Genomic DNA, 19678 nt, shown 5'->3' on the forward strand with positions numbered 1-19678 from the left:
TTTTAGGCATGCTGCTTCACTATAATTTCTCCAAAATGATCAGATCATATCAAATAATAAGATTAGTTTGTAATAAATAAATAGTATTCTGTAAAACTGATCCTACTTTTTTGGGTCAGTTAGTGTTGAAATGTACAGAAGTGAATATTTTTTTTCCAAAATGCATGTAAAAATGAGAGACAATATTGTATCTAGAGAACTTCTCTTTGCTGAAATGGTACAGTCATTTCGCTATGGGAGCAGGTGGTGTTTGGGTCCTCACCCACGGGAAATTTTGAGTGTCAAATATTAACTTCCTGCCTTGTGGTAGACTGTTATGCACTAATTTGTGTCTTTTCTGAATCAACTTATGCTTCAAAAATCTTTATTTATGCAAAAGAAAACACAAAATTCAGATGAATTTAGAAAGGTCTTAGAAACTAGAATGATCTAATTACATTATTCAGTACACCAAAATAATGACAAATGGTATTCAGTGGACTAAACTTCAGTTCTGTGAGCTCACAGGAAATAGAACAATGGGCGGCTGTTATGTTACCCTAGATGGTGAATTTTTACATGGCTGATTGTGATGTTTGAGATTAGAAGACTGCTACTCAATGAGGAGAGGGGACAAAAATGACGCTTGTTGTCCTCTCTAGGTTTAACCGGATTAAACCAAGACTTGCAAAGCAGTTTTTCAGGGCCTAACCTGAAGTAGGTACTTTTAAAAAATTCCCTAAAGAGATTGAAACGGCCTGTAAACTCCTGTGGTGTTGTGTCTGTTAGTAATGTTAGAATCTACTGGTTCTTCTGTGTTTATATTTTGGGGGGACAAATGCATGTGTTGTAAATACTAGCATATTCCCTACAACCCCACCAAAATCTATGCCAGTGAATTCAAGTAAAGTATCCCAATTTTATACTTGAATACAGTTCTTATATAAATGTACCTAATTGCTTTCAACCACTGGTGTTACACAAGGATTCTTCCAATCTTAAAGCTATTTGGAGAGAAAACTAATAAACCTATGATATGTTTGTAAATATGTACATAAGGAATATGCTGTGTCATAAATCTTGCTTAAACCCTTAATGCCAGTAAGAGAACAAAGATAGTTCAATCATTGCCCATCCTGCCATGTCCTGTAAATCCCTGTTGTGTGGTAAATCAACACTTTCACCCTGCAGCCCTCCCTCTGCTCTCACTGAAACCAGCCTCCTCACTGATCAGACGCAAGTGCTCGTCCACGTGTGTGTGACGAGGCCGCGCCTGCGCTGTTTAAAACGCTCGTCCCACGAGCTCCGTGATTCACTCAAACAAGCAGAGAAAGGAAAGCAGAGCGACACTCCGTCTGTTCGTTAACCGTCTCACCGCGGAGCCCCGAGCACACAACCGAGAGAGGAGCGAGTTAGAGAAGTTTATCCACGCCGACGGTTCGGTTTAACGTTTGTCTTCACTCACAGTCGAGCAGTTTTATGTGAACGTACTGGTCATTTCCACCTGCTCGGTGCGGTTCTAACATCACGGGACGCGGCGGTTCACCTGAGGTGCACGAGGACATCGTTTGCATGAAACTGTGGCCAGGTGAGTTTACTGTTGTACTTCAGCTTTACTGTTTTCAAAACAAAACGTAACTTTGATATAACTGTGTATTCCTCTCTATGTATACTGTGAAATGTTAGAGGTTTGTGCTGGTTTACAGCAGTTTTTGTTTTGTTTTTTTTGCCACGAAGTGTTGCAGAACGCAACACTTCGCCCCTCGCAGAACGTCGCTGTAAAATCTGTAATTTTAAAGTTGATTGACTTTTTCTGATGGTTTTTGTCCCACTAAATATTTTTTTGATCAGTTTTACGTTATCACTAGACATTGGTCGTTAATTCGGCGTTGAAGTAAATGGCTCATAATATGAATTAAATACTGACTATTGCTCCATCACTTGCGTTTTACTTTACTGCAAAAATACCATAAGATTGGAGGAGCCATAGTCCTAATGTTAAATGAAGAATTGGCCCCCAGTATAACCTTTTATTTACCTTTTTATGTTGAGTGTGTTTTAGTTTGCCACATATTGTGAATATATCATCATGTCTAGCTGTTCTATAGCACTAAAGTATGAGGGAAATATAAATGTTCTGTCAACTTCCCAAGGCTCTGAACAGGAACTGTTTGCATGTGACAGCTGTTTGCACATGCCACAAAAAAGGAGAGCTATTCATTCAGATTACATTTAGTTATTTTAATTACACCTTCGGTCTCACTTTGATGAAAATTTGAATTATCGATTTAATCTCTGTGCCCAGTGGCAGGGGAAGCCAGCATGTGAGCAGCCTTGGATACATGCAAACTTTGTATCTGTGCGTGTACATGCATTTCCAACCAAAAATTGTGGTTTCACTAATTGAGCATGTTTGTGACCCACACATGCTAGTGCAAGTGTACATGATTGGAGTCAATCTAGGCTGTGGGTCAATTTGTATCTCTTCTGTGATGTGACACACTCGCTAAAGCATGCCATTGTTTGTAGGAGAAATATTTCAGAAAGGGGGGGATGCAAAGCTGTTTCCTGCACAGGGGTTTGACTAACAATGGACACCACCTTAGAACAGTCGGTGGTTCTCTCTGCAACTCACTTCTGAGGAGGGAGCTAGGATGTTGAAAGAATAGCCAAGAAAAGAGAAAGAGGAAAAAATATAAGGAGTAACACAATGGAGAACAGGCGGTTCTGTGGGTTTGTAGGATGGGAGACAATGGGAGGCCAGATGTGGTTGCATAATACTTGAGTTAACAAGGTCACAGAAGCCTTCAAGTCCTCCAGTAATTCATAATCTGGTGTTACGAGGGTTGCTTGTAATACATGACACTGAGCTGAGGTTGAAGAAGACTTCTCTGTCACTTTTGTGTGAAATCTCCTTTTATTTTGGCACTCTTCCAGTTGTATCGCTGTATATGTGTATCTCTTCAGGGTTGACTGGTTTGAGGACAAAGCCCAAGCCAAACCTGCTTGTAAATATTTAAAGGCCGCTGTCTGTGGTGAATGAATATTTCACACTGAATGCGTCACTTTTGTAACTGATCCTGTCTGGTGGCCTTTTGTTTTTCCACTCTGCGTACAAGCTGTGCTGACATGCATGTTTTTTCCAAGGAGGTGACTGCTTTAGACTTCACGAACATTGCTCTCACTGAAAGTTATTTAGTATTTAAGGAAAACATTGGTGTGATAACAATCCATTTCCAAGATGTAGCCTCTCCTTCACCTTGTTTAGTGCTGAACAAAACTTAAGCATCTGTCTTACTTGATTCTTCATGCATCTTTGAAGTTGATCTGCTGACGTCACTGTTTTCTGCCTAATTTCAGATAAAAACAGTGGATGCAACTACGCTCCATTTATAGAAGAAAGGTGGAAGATTGGGAGAGGCTCTAAGGAGAACCAGCCGACCACGGGGAGTCACATCTCAACCAGCATTCCCTCCAAACCCAGCCTAAAGCACACAATGTCCCTCAGCACATTCCACCTCATGCAGACCCTGAAGAACTCTCCTGCTGCGTTACGGCGTCGCTTCCGCCGTGACCGAACAGAGTCTTTGTCCCATGGCGATCCTTTATTTAAAGTCCACTACCTGGGCACGGAGAAAATCTTTTCTCTGGATCGAGAGCAGGCTCAGGATGCTATTACTCATTTGCTAGAAGGTATCGCTAATGGAAAGAAGCTGAGCAAAGATCACGCTCTTGTGGTGCGCCCCCGATATGTCGAGGTTAAGGAACTGAGCACAGGACGGCAGCTCACTAAGACGTACCTGCAGGACATTGCGTACTGTGCCGCAGACGCCAACCGACCCAATGTCTTCTTGTACATCTGTAAACATCATGGGCAGCAACTGCAGTGTCGGGTGTTCTGGTGCAGTCGGGCGGAGCGGGCGCGAGACATGACGGCTTGCCTGGCACATTCCTTCCAGCGGGCGCTGAGCGACTGGCAGCAGGACGGCTCAGCCACGCTTGCGCCCGGAGAGGTGAAAGGAAAACGTGTTGAGGAATCGTCCAACTCTCATGCTAACACGAAGAGCTCAACGCTGCCTGCCAGTCTGGGAAAAGGTGAGATATCAGTACAAATTATAAATTAAGCCTACCGCCCCAGCTATCCTTATTGGGGTGCCATTTATCCCAAAAATGACATATCTATTGCCAAAAATACATGTTTAAGAAAATTCTAAAAGTCAGACTCTGTTCTGTTTTGGCTTTGTCAGGCAGAGTAGGTTGCCAAAAGGAAAACAGGATGCTGTAGTTCCAGAGTGCTCTTTAGAGGAGTAGAAGTCCCCTAATTCATAGTCCTTATTATGCTGTCCTCTATTAGTCATAATGCAGCTGGTTAGAATGATAATTTTGGTGTTGATCTCATGCCCAATAGTGAAGGTAATGAAAACCAACAGTTGATGTAAGTGGTAGTAAGAGAATAGCCTCACTAGGTCACTTTACAGTAAAGACTGACAAACCACTCGCACTATTTTAATTAACTTTTAAACACCAGCCAGTCTTCACTTTTCAGTGGCAGCTGCTAAGCCTACGTCTCTTACATCTTTTCTTTACAGTTCGCTGGAAGAAGAGAGGCTCTGTATCTCGCAGCCCCCTCAGAACCATCACCAGAAGAGGATCTGCCTCTGACACCTGGAACTGAAGCCCCCCTAACACTACAATGTGGGACAACGTGAACCTGATGACAACCTCAAGGGTGTCAGCTCTGAAAGAACTGAGGGAGGGACTGATTGTAAGGCATAAGGAAGGAAAAAGGGGATGAAACTGGGAAGTGGGAAGTCCATATTTGGATGTATGAGGACTGCTTGTGAGAGGATGCTGCCGTAATCAGTGGACTTGAAGGTTTTTGATGCCGCAAAGTTGTCTCTTGAATTTTTCAAGAGTCACGTCCAGACACGGCACAAAATGCTGTTGACAGCTTCCTTTGTTCACCTGTCAACTGACATGTGTGGACTTGTGACTGACTGGACACGAGGCCATTTGAGGACTGGATTGGGGCAAGTCCATGTCTCTTTTTGGTTGGCTTGTTTGTATAGTACTCTGCTTGATGCTGAAGCCACCAAAGAATTCGTGCTGTTGGAAAGACACTGACAGTACTGGCTGTTGGCCAATTATTCCACAGGCAAAACTGGAAAAAGACTAGGAGAGTCTGGATTTTTCAAGTTTGATTTTTATTTAACTGACATTTGTGGCAGGTCATGATTTTATTTTATTTTTTTAGTCTTTACCCTGTGGCACTAGCAAGCTTGTGTTCTCTAACTTGGTATTAGATGTACAAATTTAAAATAGGTGGAAAATTCAGGCACATAATACAAAAGTAAAGTTAAAATTCTTAGTCTGTAATGCGCATAAATGCAGTCAGTAAATTTTGAGCATGTTTAAATCAGTCCTATATTAAATAATCTCACAGTTCCATTCAAGAAATCACAAACTTTTTTTTTTTAAGAGGTCCTCAGTTTCCATGAAATGTGTGAAAGGCCCAGCAACTGCATCATAAAATAAAAAAGAGACCCCAGCAGAACTTGCAGGGTCAAAAAACCCTCCACTTACACAGCAACCTCCTGCAAAAAACAAGGAAAAAAAAAGCTGATCCCAACCATCATCAGCGAGGTTCTTTGCATTTATGTGGAAAAACACACTCTGCCATGACTTGCGGGTTTTTGTTTGTGTGTGTCCGAACACTGGGAACACTGTGTTCCCATGTGGAGCCTCTGTGAGGAATGCGTAGACATGCACCTGCATTCCAATTGGGAGGGAAATTTGAGATTGGGAATCTTCTTAAAAGCCCCAAATTCCTCTTCATGTCCATCCATGACTTTGCATGTTGAGCAGCCTAGTCGTTAATTGCTACAGTGTGCTTCTAATTCTTGAGCCCTCCGCTTTTTTCACATCACCAAAGCCATAAAAGGTGCCCTGGCTACTTAAGTCCATTTAAAGTGACGGTTATAGGCATTGATAAGTGCTGCATTGCATAACACGCTCTCATGATGGTGATTTCTATCTTAAGGTTTACAAATGAGAGACTTGAGGATTAGTGGTACGCCCTGAAGCTACCGTTAACTTCTCATTTTGTGTTTTCTGACCAAAAGTAAGCTAGAAATGTCACCTTTTTTTAACAGGAAAGGTGTCAGTGTTTTGTGACTGATGTGCCACTAGGTTTTGTTTTTTTTTTTCAGTTAATTTTAAATTTTTGTGCTCAATGTATCTTTTCAATTACAAATGGCACAACCCTCATCTCAGAAAAGGGGTTAATGCCTGCTTTAAGATGTATTTTATCAATGTACTGTTTTATATCATTGTACATATTTAAATATGTATTTTATGAAATATTAAAACTTTTTATACAGCATTTATTTGTTTGTGTCTATGCATGTTGTTCTCATACTGCTGTTAAGACAAATATTCAACCAGATTTAGCTTGTGCAGCTTTGACCCTGATTGATGACTCTGCTTCCATGCTCAAGTTTAAAAATGTTATATTTGGCCAGGAGAAAACAAAATTCTTGTCTTTGACTGTGTGTGTGGGAGAGGGAGCGATTGAAGGGTCTAGAGGTGGCAGGGCAAGATATTCAGTGAGGTCCTGGGATTTTTAATCTGTCATGTGACTCATTTCCCAGGGTCATTTCTCCAGTGTTTTAACATTTCAAAAAGTCAGATACACGTGACTACCTTCCAGATGCAGAATGAGCTCTGTCTGGATACTGCAGCTTTGAAACGAATAAATTTGCACAGTGCGTACGCAGTAATCCCCAGAGTTTACACATTACATTAACACGAGTCAGGTTTTCCTGCAACAAACCATAAAACACGTAGCTACACAAATCAAATTTAAAACCGCATCCTTCTGGAGGAAGTCCTCCAGGTGAGATTTCACACATTTGAACCTGGTGAGACGGCAGTAAAATTTCCCCCCATCCTGATGTGGATCGTATACCAACAATTGCGGTCACTCCTCTCCGGAAGAGTCCTGCACTGTGGATCCGGAGCGCTCTCTGAGTTGCTGTAACTCCAGCAGGGACTGAACATGGAGACGCCTCAGAGGCTTCACCTCTTCTGCCACTGAAAGGAGAGAACTGAATCATCAAAAACGCAAACTTACAGGCTGTAGGTCTAATGTTTTCATAATGTAGCTAAACAGCATCACCTGCTGGCTTTAAGGTGAATAATATCAGTGTATTAATAAAACAGTGATTTACTGTCCTGCAGAATTCCACAATTTCCTCACCTTTGTCATAGTGCAACTCATCCCGGTTGCCGTAAATCACATACATCTCCAGGAAGTTGAGAAGTGCTCCTGTGACGAGGAAGCGGTCAGGAAGGGGAAGACTTTTGATGTAACGCATGTCCAAGGCGAAGGGGTTGGTGGGAGAGGGAACAGTGCACAGACACACCAGCTCACTAACAATATCCCACACACGAATACCTGCAAGAAAAAGAACAGAAGAGTTTTGTTTATATAAGTAATTTTATATCTAAAGCACATGAAGCTTTTTTCCACCGACCAAATCCACACTAAACACTAATCCCTGCAAACTCAAGCACTGACATCTGCATCTGATTAAGCTCATGGAAAATGTTGTAATTATTGAATCTGTGCACTCAAACAATAACCTTCTCCTGTTAGGATTCCACACATTGTTTCCATACCTCGTGTCTGCCAGTCTGCGATGGACTTGAGTTTCATGGGCGTGTCCTTGACCATCGAATCGGTGCCGCCGATGTTGACCAGGCGCTCATGATTGGAGCGTATCCAGGCGTACGGGCGTCCGTACTTGACGTATCCGGCCAATAAAAACAAAGTGCAGTTCACCTCCTGTTTAAGGATAAAATGGACTTTAATGTGACTGAATGAGCAAGTTAATGATAGAAGAGCAGAGGTGGCTTTCTGACAATGTGTCCAACACTTTAAAGAATGTGAACTGGTTGGTTACAGGTACTCACAGGTACTGCTATCTCTCTTTCACTAGGAGATGCTGGGAGCAGATGTTCCTCACTGCTGGGCTCCCTGTGGATACAGAAAGAAATCAACCAGTGTAAGTGTGCAAGCAGATACATTTATTTTCTAGTCTGTATACATTCATTCAGGACAGCCTAAAAGCTGCCAGAAGTCAGTAGGTTTATACACAGACATTCACATAAAATATTTACCCGACAAGCAGAGAATCAAATCAATTGTCAGCTCTCGGTGAATTGTATCAAAAGCATCATTACAGCATCTTGTTCACTGCCTTAAACATACAAGCAGTATAATGAAAGGCCACTTTGACTTCACTACCTGCATCAATGGAAAGCCTTTAGCTGTTGTTTTGTTTTGTTCAGCACCGACAGGATGTCATGTACAATTCAATGTCAATCAGTATGCGACTATCTAAGTCTGTTGTTTCAGATTTGAACATATCACAAATACAAACACTGCAATGTTTAAGATGTCACAAGTATCACAAACTACCCCTGAAACACATCCATGTTTCTATTTTTACATGTAACTACATTGATCACCTGGCAATCCGTGGCTGTGTCTTGGTATGTGTGTGCGACTGGGAGTCTTGTGGGCCCTGAGGCTCCCCAGGCAGGGGGGAGCTGCTCTGGCTGGCCAGACTGGGAGAGCTGCTGCTGGGGGAGACATCGCTGCTGTTGCAGCTGCTGGTGGAGGAGTGGGAGGAGGCTCGGGACACCACGAAGCCTGGGGAACGCCAACCCTGCAAGGTGGGACACAAAAGGAGGTGATGGTAGCACTTATTGATTTTAAATATAACAGACAAGTCCAAAGAGCTTCAGTAGATAACGAGTGGACTTCTTTTTGTTTCTGGAAGGCATTTTACCTCTCATCCAAGGACCAGGAATATGATGTCACCCCCTAATGCCATGGCTAATGAACCATGAACTACCCAAGGTTCACCTAAATGAGACGTGAAAGGCTATGAAACTGCCAAGTGAGGGATGACTAAAGGGGTTAAGTGTGGTGAAACTGTCTGGGGGTGAATCTCAAGAACCCATTATAAATAATTGATAAGTGGTGCTGTAGACTCCCTCCTCTATTTAGAGATGGCTGTTTCAGTCTAACACAAATGGCTTCCTTCAATCATCTTTTGAACTATCTGTCTTGTTTGTCCAGAATGTGAACATTCAATGGAGTGTCCCAGAGAGTTTTACCACCATTAACACCTTGAGTCATCCCTCACCTGGCAGTTTCACAACCATTTAAGGCATGTGAGTCTTGAGTTGCAATGTGATTCGTGCATGACAGTATATACCTGGGATTCCCATCAGTCTGTTAGATCTGTGGGAACTGTTTGAAAGAGAGGCTAAACATCTTCAAGAACAAGAAACAGAAATCCAGTTGTCTTCTACTGAAGCTCTTAGGATTGCAATGAACCTGACTGGGAATCTACACAGACAAGGAACGCTGCAGTAAAGAAAACACAGTATGAACAGAGAATGACATGGCATTTATTCCATATGCTGACTTTTGAGGAAAGTCTCACGGGTTAAAAATCTGTTCAACATGTCTTTCTGCTGCAACATTTTTGTCAGGAATGGTAAGAATTATTCCATTATTTTGACATCTGTGGAGACTTGTGTCTGTTTTATACACATAATCGCACATTTTGTAGACAGAAACTGACCAGATCCTCATTGACGACTGTCAGCAGCAGCTCCTCTTTCCCCCTTAGCCACGGCTGGAAGTATTTAAAACCCTGCAGGGGAAACAATGTTTTCAGAAGGATACTTTAGCGAGCTGTGTTTGACATTTCTGTTCATGCACTGTGCGTGCTGTCAAACCTGCAGTGATCCAAGTAAAGCCAGATCACTCAGAAAGTGCTGCAGTTTCCTCTTCTGCTCCCTCTCTCGTTTCTACACATACACACATAGAGATGAAACATATTAATATACAAAGCAAGAAAAATGACAGCATCTAATATTATCCTGCAGCACCTTAGGGAACTGAACCCATCAGCACCCGCCCAGTCTAGTATCCTAGCAACACATGCAACGCCTCCTCAGCATCCGTCGATAATAACGACTCCATTCGTTATAATAGATGATGCAAAAAGAGGACCATAGCAAAGACTGAGAGCAAACATCACATTACGTGCAGCAAAATGCATCCAGTTGCTCTAAAAACGTCGGTTCCGATCTTAATTCACAAACACATTATGAGAGAAGCAGCACTTACACTAGCATTGCTCATCTTTTACCAAATTGCACAGTGTCGTCTCCCTCATAGGCGATCATGGCGTGTTATGAGCTGCTGCATGCCAACATTAAAATCGTATATTCTGCTGGTTACCGTGATTTTCCGGTGAACTGCCACGGTGATGCACACGGCAGGTTTTGCTCTCGTCGGGTGTTGCCTTTTGGTTTATTCTCTGTCGGCTGTAGCATGAAGTTAATGTGGATGTGAAGCCCTCTAGCGGCCATATCGGCAGACTGCAGTCTAGCTGTAGCTTTCCAAACAAGCGATGATGCCGTGTTCTGTTTTGGGCTGTAAATGGAGCAAAACCTTCGCTTTTCAACCAGGTAACTTGACACTGTTTGCTAAAAGCTAGCTCATTTTTAGCCAGTCTAACACCAGTATCTAACACCAAACACACAGCATTTTAGCTTCAATATTTAAAGCAGTAGTTAAACATTTTGGAATATATTGACTCAATATTTCCTGAGTGTTCGATAAGAAAGTTCATACTACTGTCATATCAGTGTGCTAAGAATAAAGGTTTAGGCTGGAAGACATTAGCTTAGCATTTCAGCATAAAGTCTTAGCATACTGGTAACTGAAGCCAACTCTGTAAAGCTGTAACTTCTCACTTTAACAGTGTTATATTCGGATATTTGGATTGAATAGACAATTTTATATGTGGAAGGTAATTAGAGAGCTGCTGTACATTTTTTAAAAAGAGACTAGGGGTTTTCGTCTGTCGTCTTTGTCCTAAAATAAGCTAATCATCTCCTGGCTCCTTAGCTTAGCATATAGCCATAAATTATTAGCATATCTTTGACTTCAAAGAACTCTCGATAAAGCTCTAACTTTATGATTTAACATTTTAATTAAACTAACAAATATGCCATGTTTAAGCTATTTAAACCTGCTGTAATTTTTGAAACATTACAAAAAGACCAAAACCACATTATTAGTTTGCCTATATTGTCTTTCTGTAAAAGCTAATTATCTCCTGATCCCTAAGGTTGGCATGTAGCCATATATTGTTTAAATTTCAATTGAACAAACAGCTGTAACATGGTAAATCTAGTTCAGGAGCTGCTGTACTATTTTTTCTCTTTATTTGGTGGGCAAAGCCATTCTAGCGGTTTGCTCTTGTTGTCTTTATGCTAAGCTAAATTATTAACCTCCTGGCTCTTTAGCATATAGCCATAAATTTGTAGCATAGTTGTGACTTTTCTGTAAAGCTGAAAAGTTTTGTTTTACATTTGCATGTAACAAAAGACAATATTGTGTTAACAGCATTAAAAGCTGCTATACTTTTTTTTTTAACCTTTGGACAAACCAATATTAATTTACCCGTTGTCTTTGTGCTAAGATAGACAAATCATCTTCTGCCTTTAGCTTCATTTTTGGATTCTGTTCTAAAACCGAACATGTAAATCGTGTAAGTTGGATGTATCATTTTCGCATTATGTACACAAAAAGGAAATCTGGAAACTGTTTGCTTTAATTTCTCTCTTTGTCAGAGTGATCTGGTCTAAAATCTCCTCTGTGGTTACAGGACAAGTAGGAAACTGATTTTAAGAAAGGTCTGCTTTTACTTGGTTAAGGACACTTATGCAAATACAATACTGACACTTAAATGGGTTCAACTTTGTGTAGTTTTTGGATATGTCATCTGTACTACCAATTATAGACATTACCAACTTTACATCATTTGCAAATGAGAGTGAAGTGAGAAATTTGACACAAAGATTTTAACAAATGTAATCACTTTATTCTGTTAGAGTCAACGGAGACTTGTGAAGTTTACATTTCAATCAACACAATAGCGCTTCCTCACAAATCAACAAAATGTGCAAAATCAGCATCAATTAGCAGTATAGCAAAGGATCAAATCTTTAAAAGCATGGTCATATTTTGTCTAAAGATCGGCAGTCCTCACAGAAGAGAAAAGACAGTTGAGTCTAAGAGTTTGTGGAGCTGAAGTGAACAAAGAAAGTCCTGATCTCTTTGGGATAGATGGTCACATTGGACTCTTCATCATGACACCTCTGACACCGTTCATTCTCTAAAAGAGGAGAAAAAGCAAAAACAACGGTGAAGGGATGAAGCTACCATTTTGCCTTATGGATTTATAACTGCAAATCTTTTTTTTTAAGCATGCAGTTCATTAAAAAGTGACGTAGCATTATTGTAATTGCACATAATCAGAAGACACATCAGTCCTAATAGTGTTTGCTTTGTTGTTTTATCACCTGTTTGTAAGTTATCTGCAGTTTTCCACTTCCACCTCTGCAGACTGGTGATATTCCAGGTTCCTGTGAGTGAACGCTCCTCCAGCACTCTCACTTCCCCTATGCCCCGCAGAGCATCCTGTTAACATTGACAATTAAAATGAACATGTGATTTCTATTTTAAAAACATAAAAATCCAAGCTGTAAAAGTAATATGTCAAAATTAACTATCATTTGTTATCAGTACCTTTAAGTTTATAGTGACTGGCTTTGAAAGCTCAGGGTCTTCTCCCTCCTCAAAGAGATGCATGATTCTTAACAGGACCCGATCATAGTCTGGCTCTGAGTGCAAATCCTTACCTGCATATGCCATTCAAAAAACTAATTACACAACTGAATCCCATGCACAAGCAGTAGAATTCAAAATTCCCTGTGAAAAATCAGCAAGAGTTGTGTGTGAACATTATCTTTCAGAGTGAACCTGAATGTATGTGGCTGAGGTGAACATCGTGATTAGAGCTGTAGTTCCATCCCGGGATACTCAGGCTGAGCAGGTGGAGGTTGGGCGGCAGAACGACTGAGCGCACTGGAGAATTACTTTGGGGCTCCATCTCCTGCCAGGGCCTCTCTGCGTATACAATTGGGAAGTTTTGTCGACTAATACAAAAGGTAAAGCTGTTATATGGTGGTATGAGTGTTAAAAATCAAAAGCCAAGAGTCTCTATATGCTGCCTTCTTAGTAAATGTTGAATAGTTTAAGATGGTGACTTCTAAGTATAAGTTAATATATTAGTTTTATACCTTGCACTTTCATTTTACTTTCATGTATAGCCCATGTTTACCCAGCATCTGCAGCTTCTAGCATTTATAATGTGACCCCTTTTCATGTTTTTGCCATTGCTGGTTCAACAAATTTACACCTGCTAAAAGAGTTTTAATATTTTTCCGTACCCTAAAAATTAAGCACTTACGTGGCTGGTCTATAGGCATGATGACAGGTCTGTGCTGCAGCTCTATTGCCTCCCTTTGGTATAGCTTGGAGGTGGCCCTTATGGAGCCCAGCATCATCCACAGGGTGGGACTCACAACCGAGCTATCATTTAGAGTCAGATTGTAGCCGAGGTTCCAGGGCAAGTTATTCCAAAGACGCCGATGAAGCATGACCTGGGGTGAAACACGGAATGTTAAGGTGTGCCTTTGTAAAAGATGCTGAGTCAATGTATTTGTGTGGTTTTTTTGGTACCTCTAGTTGTCCGTTGGCTTGGCTGGACACACCGTGAGCTCTGTCGCTGTGGAGGACCAGTCTGCTGAGGTCATCCTCAAGGTAGGCTGTCCGAACCATGGGGAAGTAGTTCTACAAAATTATACATAGTTTATCCTACACAATACCAATACATTTTCATGTAAATGCCAAGATCCCAGTTTATCTAAGGACCTACTCTTGCTAAAGTGTTATTAGCAAATTTCCTGAAAGTCCTCTTCATCATCTGGTAGCCATTGTCGTCTGTGTACAGGGTCTTGTTGTTGTTCAAAGAGGAGCTGGTTCTCAGGACAACCTCTGTGTTGAGAAGTAGTGGGCCCAGCGAGTAGGTCTGCTCCAGCCGATGACATAGCATTCTGGCCCCGAAGCATTCTGGGACACGGGTGGTGATTGAGTAGGCGTAGTCTTTATCACTTTCCTCTCTAGAAAATAGAACATGTCAGATGTAAGTAAAAAATTCTGGGATAGATACATAAAGCAAAACAACAGTTTACTTTTACCCACCTGTAAAAGTATTGCCTGATATCAGTAACAATCTTTCCAGGGATAATTTCCATTTCCACTGCCTTGTAGGCCCGCACGGCTGAACCATTAGCACTGAAGAAGTAGTTATCAGAGATGGGCCCTGCTTTTACATCTCCATTGGCGTCGTATTCCCAAAAATCCTGACTTAGCTTTACTTCCCTTTTATCTTCACTATTGATGACAAAGAATAAGAGAAAGTGCAATTTTTATGATCCGCACAATCAGATATAGAAGATATAGGAAACAACAGTACAGTATAATGGTGTTCAAATTAAGGATGCTTAAAATCTTACAGATACGTGATGCTGTGCAGTAGATTGGTGTCCTCGTCAAACATGAGCTTGTAACATTCATTCAGAAGAGGCAGAAGCCGCCTCCCTGTTTTCACCCAGTCCTTCACACTGCGTCTCTCAAACAAAACCCCTTCAGCTTCATAAGTGTGGGTACACTTAAAATTTTTGAAACATGGCTCCTTGGAGAACTTAATCAGGTATTCTCTGTACTGAAGGCCTCCAAGTTCCACCATGATGAAAAGGTCATAGGTCGTGTTGGATTGGGCTGACTTTTGGATCTAAGACAGAGAAGCAAGGTTATAGTCCATGCATTAAAAAGTAATTCACACAAAACGGAAACAGATATAAATTTGTTAGCTCAGCAGAAAGGACATCTGATAACCTTTTGACTGATCTATTTACTCAGGTGTCAGGATCTATGTTTGCCAACTTAAGGTAGACACTAATATAACTGTCTCTCTCTACTTGCAGATACATTTTTAGCATTGTTGATTAACCTTGATTAGCCTTAAACATAGCAGTATCCAAACAGTTTGTTATTTGTATGATCAAACAGACGAAACCTACCTGTGCAGGGACAGGCTGTCCATTATCATCAAAAATGGCTGTGTTTGGGAATGCTACGGTTATGTTGACGATAGTGGTAATGTTCCATGCTAAAGGGTTGTAGATGATGACATGTTGCTCCAGAGCCTGATGATCATCACCTGACATGAAGAAATCACATTTTGAGAGTTATGAGAGAAGACTGTCATTACATATGGAGCTGGAGTGAGGAAGTGATTAGCCTAGCTTAGCATACAGACTGGACACAGTGGGCAAGAACTAGCTGTTCAAAGATATTGAGGTGTGAGGCACATTTTACACACAAAAGTTGTGTCTCATTCATTAATTCCATACACAACATGTATTTATAAATGATAGTCTGTGATTTGAGGGGCAGATCTGCATCAATATTAGCATTCTAATTCATACCTTTTATGTGGTAGCGCATGTCAAGGATGCTGGGAAGGTTATGGGGAAGGTTATGAGGAAGCAGAAAGAGTGCAGCTAGAAGCTCCTCCACTCCCATCATGGCCTGCATGAGATGCTGTAAATACATGTCTGCCACCTTGGGAGACTCTGTGCCAGTGATGCCATCATGGTGCTGGACCTAAACAAACACACACCAAATACTATTTTGCATCAAAATAAAAATACATTAGCTTTTAACCCTCTGAACCTCAAGCAGTTTGTGGGTATTTTTTGCGCCAGTTACACTTTTACTCACATTTTTCATTGCAATATAAAGTCATTATGGCAAAGTTCTAATGCCGTAAATCATTAAAGAAGTTTACATCAAACGTTGAGTTATTTGTTTTATGAAAATGGAAACCCAGGAATCAAGATGTACAACATTTTTCCACATGCCTCCATAGGTGATACTGGTACTGGAATAAAGAGTAGCTTTGGGCATCATTTATATTTCACTACATTCCTTTTTATGTTTTTCTTATTTCATTTGTTTCCATACTTGTTTCCTTTCTGCTCTGTATAAACACAGCCTGCAGTTCAACCCAGTTCATCAAAAATGTTTATGAACATTTGCCGCATGACTGTTGGTAGCGGCAGATTACCTAATGACTCAAAAGTTGAGCTGAGGAATGCTAGATTTTTCAACTATTTGCCAACAATTTTGCAAACAAATTTTAAAATAAGACATGTACAGTAAAGTGACTTTGAAGAAATATCACAAGTTGAAGCTTAGATTTGGTCAAGTTTTGCAATGGAATGACACGACACAGCTGAGTAGTTTATGAACCATGCTCCTCCTGTTTTTACAGTTTCTGGCTCTGATAAATTGTGTAGTTTTGGTGATTTTTTTAAAAAGGTAACCTTCTTTTCAAATCAGCTGGTAGGTTTTATGGTTGCATTAAATCTTACTGTTTTTGGCATTTTCACCTCATCTGTTCTTCATTATATATTTAAACTTAGTTTTTCGTTTGTTTGCTCTATTTTATTACTTTTCAGATGAAGAAGTTGAATATCTTGGCAGATTACCTCAGAGACAGCCCAGCGTAGAGATCGGAGTTTGCCCAGGGCCCAGTCTTTAGCCACAGGTCCATCCGGGAAGCTGATTCGGTACCGAGTGAACAGAGTCTCCGCTGCATGCAGCTTGGAACTGGCCTGTCGAGCCACTCCTTTCAGGACATTTCTGGAGGCATAAAACCCCGTCATTGCCTGGTTGGTGTCTAGGAAACAGAGCACATTTGCAAATGTAGATTATGATGATAATCATTATTAATGTTGTTAATTTTTGTGTTAGGGTGTTGATTTCTCACCAACTGAATATGGCAGGAAATCTTCACTCCCACGAACCTCCCAGGCAAGATTTGATTTGTGGATGGCTTGAAAATATTCACTTAGAGTGGCATACTGAACTGTCACCCCAAACTCTTTGCTGTTCTGGTTGATGTACTTCATTAGAGGATCCATGTTGTTAAATTGCACTGATGAGTTGTAGAACTGTTTGTCGCAGCCCTGAAAAACAGTCCCTGAATTAAAATTTTAAGCAATAGAAATAAATACAGTTTGCCTCTACCTGGACCTGAAAATATGCATCTCAAAAGCAAATCCATTCCACAAAACTACCTTCCACATTTCTTCCAAAACACAACCAGAAACAGAATTACTCAACTGGATTTGACTCAGAAGGGAAGTATGACATGTTTATTTACTCACCCATGGCCAGAGCACATGATTAGTCCTAAACCATGCAGCCCTCTGCTTGATGTTCTCCACCATGGTTCTAGCGTAGGCTTGTACTGTCTCCTTGGTGACAGGCAGGCTCATGTTAGGATAGACTCCATCTTTTGGTGGGTCCGGGAACAAGGCAACTCCATTCCAATAGAAACCAGACCTGATATGTAAGAACAGCATGTTCTAGTCATGGTCTACTCAAGTAAAATTGACAATTTATTTTAATATCCAGTGTAAGGAAGTTTTGTGTGGTCTTGTACCAATTCAGTAAATGTACGTTCTTCTTGAACATTACACAAAGCAGTACAGAGTGTAAATATGAAACCACCTGTTGGAGAAAGGCAGGTGGGATGGAGTGCAGTAGCTAAACTGGTCCATAGTGTGAGTGAAGATTTCTTGCTGCACTTTCAAAGAAGGAGAGCCTCGCCATACAAACTGTAGTTTCTGTATTAGAGAATAGTTGAACAGCGTGAGGAGACTATTAGAATGTGTATGAACAGCTGTGAAAAGAATTATTCATGCAACGCAGTAGTGGTCATCACAGTAGTAGTATTTTGACTCAGGTATGAACTGATACCTTGTTTTTCTGCATGCTGTCTTTAAGGTCGTAATCGATGCGCGAGATGAGGTGTGCATTGAACCCAGAGAGGGCAAACAGGACCGGTGTGGTGGCAGAAGCTCCAAATGGATCTACATGCCAGGAGAACTGAGGACGCACCCCAAATGTCTCGTATAAGAAACCATGGCCCTCTGAAACAGCAGGTAGGGTTTGGATTACTACCCAAGTCATTGCTGCAACTCAGGAATAAATGATCAGGCAGTGTGCGTTACCAGTCATCTGTAAGATCTCATCATTAAGGTCAGTCACAGCCTCATCATGCATCACTTGGCCTCCAATGATGAACTCAAGTCGACCTTCTTTCACCAGCTGTCGTACCTAGAGAGGCATTTACAAATAAAGATCACTTTAGTGTTCACAAGAAGAACAAGTCTCTGCTCATCAAAAATGTAAAAATGCAGTATCATTTTAAAGGGTCCATATTGTGCCTCTTTTGAACAAACTGACCAAAGTCCCACATGTCCCCAGCATGTCTTTCAACTTTCCACCGAAAACTTCTTTAAAAAAATTCCTTTCACCGTGACTGTGTAACCTCAGTTTTAGCACTGTTAGAATTGGGTTGTTTCAGTGTCTGTAGCATTTTATGCAGCTGTATTAAAATGCAGTATATGTGAGCACAGAGTGCAGGAGAGAAGCAAACAGATGTCAAGAGGTGACAAGCCTGCGTTTAAGTATAAAAGGTCACCCAGTCCTTGTTTATGGGTCTCAAATACATCTTAAGGTTCCCACCATGTCCGATTGCCCTTTAGTATTGCAATTTCCTCAGAGCTCTGATTTGTGCATACATGAAAAAAGATAATAGTGACATTAGCCACTCGACACTAAGATTTATTTATATTGATGTGAGGACAATGGACTCAAGATAAAAGCAATCTACTGTGTCTTCAGTTTCTCAGATGCATTAAGTGCATGAACACTTCTTCTTGTGTTCAGTCTTGCAGCCAACAGCAGAACATTAGTTGTGCTCTGCTAGTGGCTCAGACACTTTTGAGTTAGAAGAAGCAGCCCTTCAATGTAAGCAACCCAGGTGGACTGCAGATCAGCTGCTCATTCTGACTGAGGTGGCAAGATTAAGCACTTTTTTAGTCAGGCATCTATTGGTTACACAATTTCTACTCTGAAACAGGATAAAATTCTAACTGTCTCATAAAGCTGTGAGGGTATCTAGTTAAGGTGGATTAGTGGAATGGATTTAAACCATATAGGACCTTTCAAAGAATACATATTTAAAAGTGATTTATTGAGAGTATCTTGCATTATTTAATGTCAGTATAGAGTGTTGATCATTTGACCATCATAATGTGCTCTTACTTGCTTCTTATGGGAATCTGAGGCTACAGTATCCCACCACAGTCGAAAGAACTCCTGCTCCACAGCAATGAACCTGCGGTCTTTAGCCTTTGACAGCTCCTCAGTCACACTGGTGTACACATTGGATGCATAGGCATGCATACTCTCCTATGGAAAATACACACTCGTATTTAGAATGAAGAACACACATATTTAGCATAATTTAACTTTTAGCTGTGGTCCTACCCGAATGGTGTACACCCAGCCTACATCCATGTGACTGTGGGGGATTACAAATGTTTCAATTGGCTTGTCTTCCCCTCTCACTCCATACAAGTGGAGGCAATAAAAAACAAACACGATAACCGCGACAAATCTCATCTTTTTAACTCACAAAGAAGGAAACAACTTTCAAACATTTCCCCCAGACTGCCTTGTTGTTGTTGTTGTCCTGGAGCATGTGACTGTCATCCAGTACGGAAGCTCAGACCGACCAAACCAGCTGTGTTTGATTTTTGTGAGCGCGTGTTTGTCGGT

At 41.0% G+C, this 19678-nt stretch overlaps 4 protein-coding genes across 4 annotated transcripts in view; 2 read left to right on the forward strand and 2 right to left on the reverse strand.

Annotated features, from left to right (window-relative positions):
• Positions 1 to 1290: 1290 nt before the first annotated feature.
• si:dkey-19b23.8 (low density lipoprotein receptor adapter protein 1) lies at positions 1291 to 6361 on the forward strand. Its single transcript, XM_023277308.3, has 3 exons — positions 1291 to 1567; positions 3340 to 4074; positions 4569 to 6361. Exons 1-3 carry the CDS (start codon positions 1552 to 1554, stop codon positions 4652 to 4654), a joined length of 837 nt encoding a protein of 278 aa, XP_023133076.1. The 5' UTR covers positions 1291 to 1551; the 3' UTR covers positions 4655 to 6361.
• On the reverse strand, positions 5167 to 10386 carry si:dkey-19b23.7 (uncharacterized). The gene is made up of 8 exons (XM_055008045.1): positions 10190 to 10386; positions 9796 to 9867; positions 9639 to 9710; positions 8512 to 8711; positions 7954 to 8017; positions 7660 to 7825; positions 7238 to 7435; positions 5167 to 7071 (listed from the first exon to the last, which is right to left on the reverse strand). The coding sequence occupies exons 1-8, from the start codon at positions 10202 to 10204 to the stop codon at positions 6959 to 6961; spliced, it is 900 nt and encodes a 299-aa protein (XP_054864020.1). The 5' UTR covers positions 10205 to 10386; the 3' UTR covers positions 5167 to 6958.
• A 1546-nt stretch (positions 10387 to 11932) lies between these two features.
• Positions 11933 to 19625, reverse strand: man2b2 (mannosidase, alpha, class 2B, member 2). Its single transcript, XM_023277303.3, has 19 exons — positions 19388 to 19625; positions 19163 to 19309; positions 18064 to 18169; positions 17810 to 17982; positions 17561 to 17676; positions 17215 to 17392; positions 16815 to 17013; positions 16534 to 16724; positions 15469 to 15646; positions 15061 to 15200; positions 14494 to 14771; positions 14180 to 14371; positions 13854 to 14097; positions 13658 to 13768; positions 13386 to 13578; positions 12896 to 13042; positions 12662 to 12774; positions 12436 to 12553; positions 11933 to 12248 (listed from the first exon to the last, which is right to left on the reverse strand). Exons 1-19 carry the CDS (start codon positions 19520 to 19522, stop codon positions 12145 to 12147), a joined length of 3063 nt encoding a protein of 1020 aa, XP_023133071.2. The 5' UTR covers positions 19523 to 19625; the 3' UTR covers positions 11933 to 12144.
• The window catches only part of rbpjb (recombination signal binding protein for immunoglobulin kappa J region b), a 90338-nt gene continuing 88513 nt past the window's right edge, over positions 17854 to 19678 (forward strand). Inside the window, exon 1 of the mRNA XM_055008044.1 lies at positions 17854 to 17994. The gene's annotated coding sequence lies outside the window, so the exon portion shown is untranslated. The remainder of the gene's footprint in view (positions 17995 to 19678) is intronic.

Source organism: Amphiprion ocellaris, chromosome 23, assembly GCF_022539595.1.
Source record: "Amphiprion ocellaris isolate individual 3 ecotype Okinawa chromosome 23, ASM2253959v1, whole genome shotgun sequence".
NCBI classification, from domain to species: domain Eukaryota; kingdom Metazoa; phylum Chordata; class Actinopteri; family Pomacentridae; genus Amphiprion; species Amphiprion ocellaris.

Excerpts from the sequence above, each read along its gene's own strand:
- si:dkey-19b23.8 (XM_023277308.3), top strand. Across the intron at positions 4,075-4,568 it reads GCCTGCCAGTCTGGGAAAAG|TTCGCTGGAAGAAGAGAGGC; the intron begins GTGAGATATCAG and ends TTTTCTTTACAG.
- si:dkey-19b23.7 (XM_055008045.1), bottom strand. Across the intron at positions 9,711-9,795 it reads CTTTACTTGGATCACTGCAG|GGTTTTAAATACTTCCAGCC; the intron begins GTTTGACAGCAC and ends TTTCCCCTGCAG. Across the intron at positions 8,018-8,511 it reads ACACAGCCACGGATTGCCAG|GGAGCCCAGCAGTGAGGAAC; the intron begins GTGATCAATGTA and ends CTGTATCCACAG.
- man2b2 (XM_023277303.3), bottom strand. The coding sequence starts at position 19,522 with ATGAGATTTGTCGCGGTTATCGTGTTTGTTTTTTATTGCCTCCACTTG. Across the intron at positions 15,647-16,533 it reads TACGCTGGGCTGTCTCTGAG|GTCCAGCACCATGATGGCAT; the intron begins GTAATCTGCCAA and ends GTGTTTGTTTAG. Across the intron at positions 12,249-12,435 it reads TGCAGATAACTTACAAACAG|AGAATGAACGGTGTCAGAGG; the intron begins GTGATAAAACAA and ends CTCCTCTTTTAG.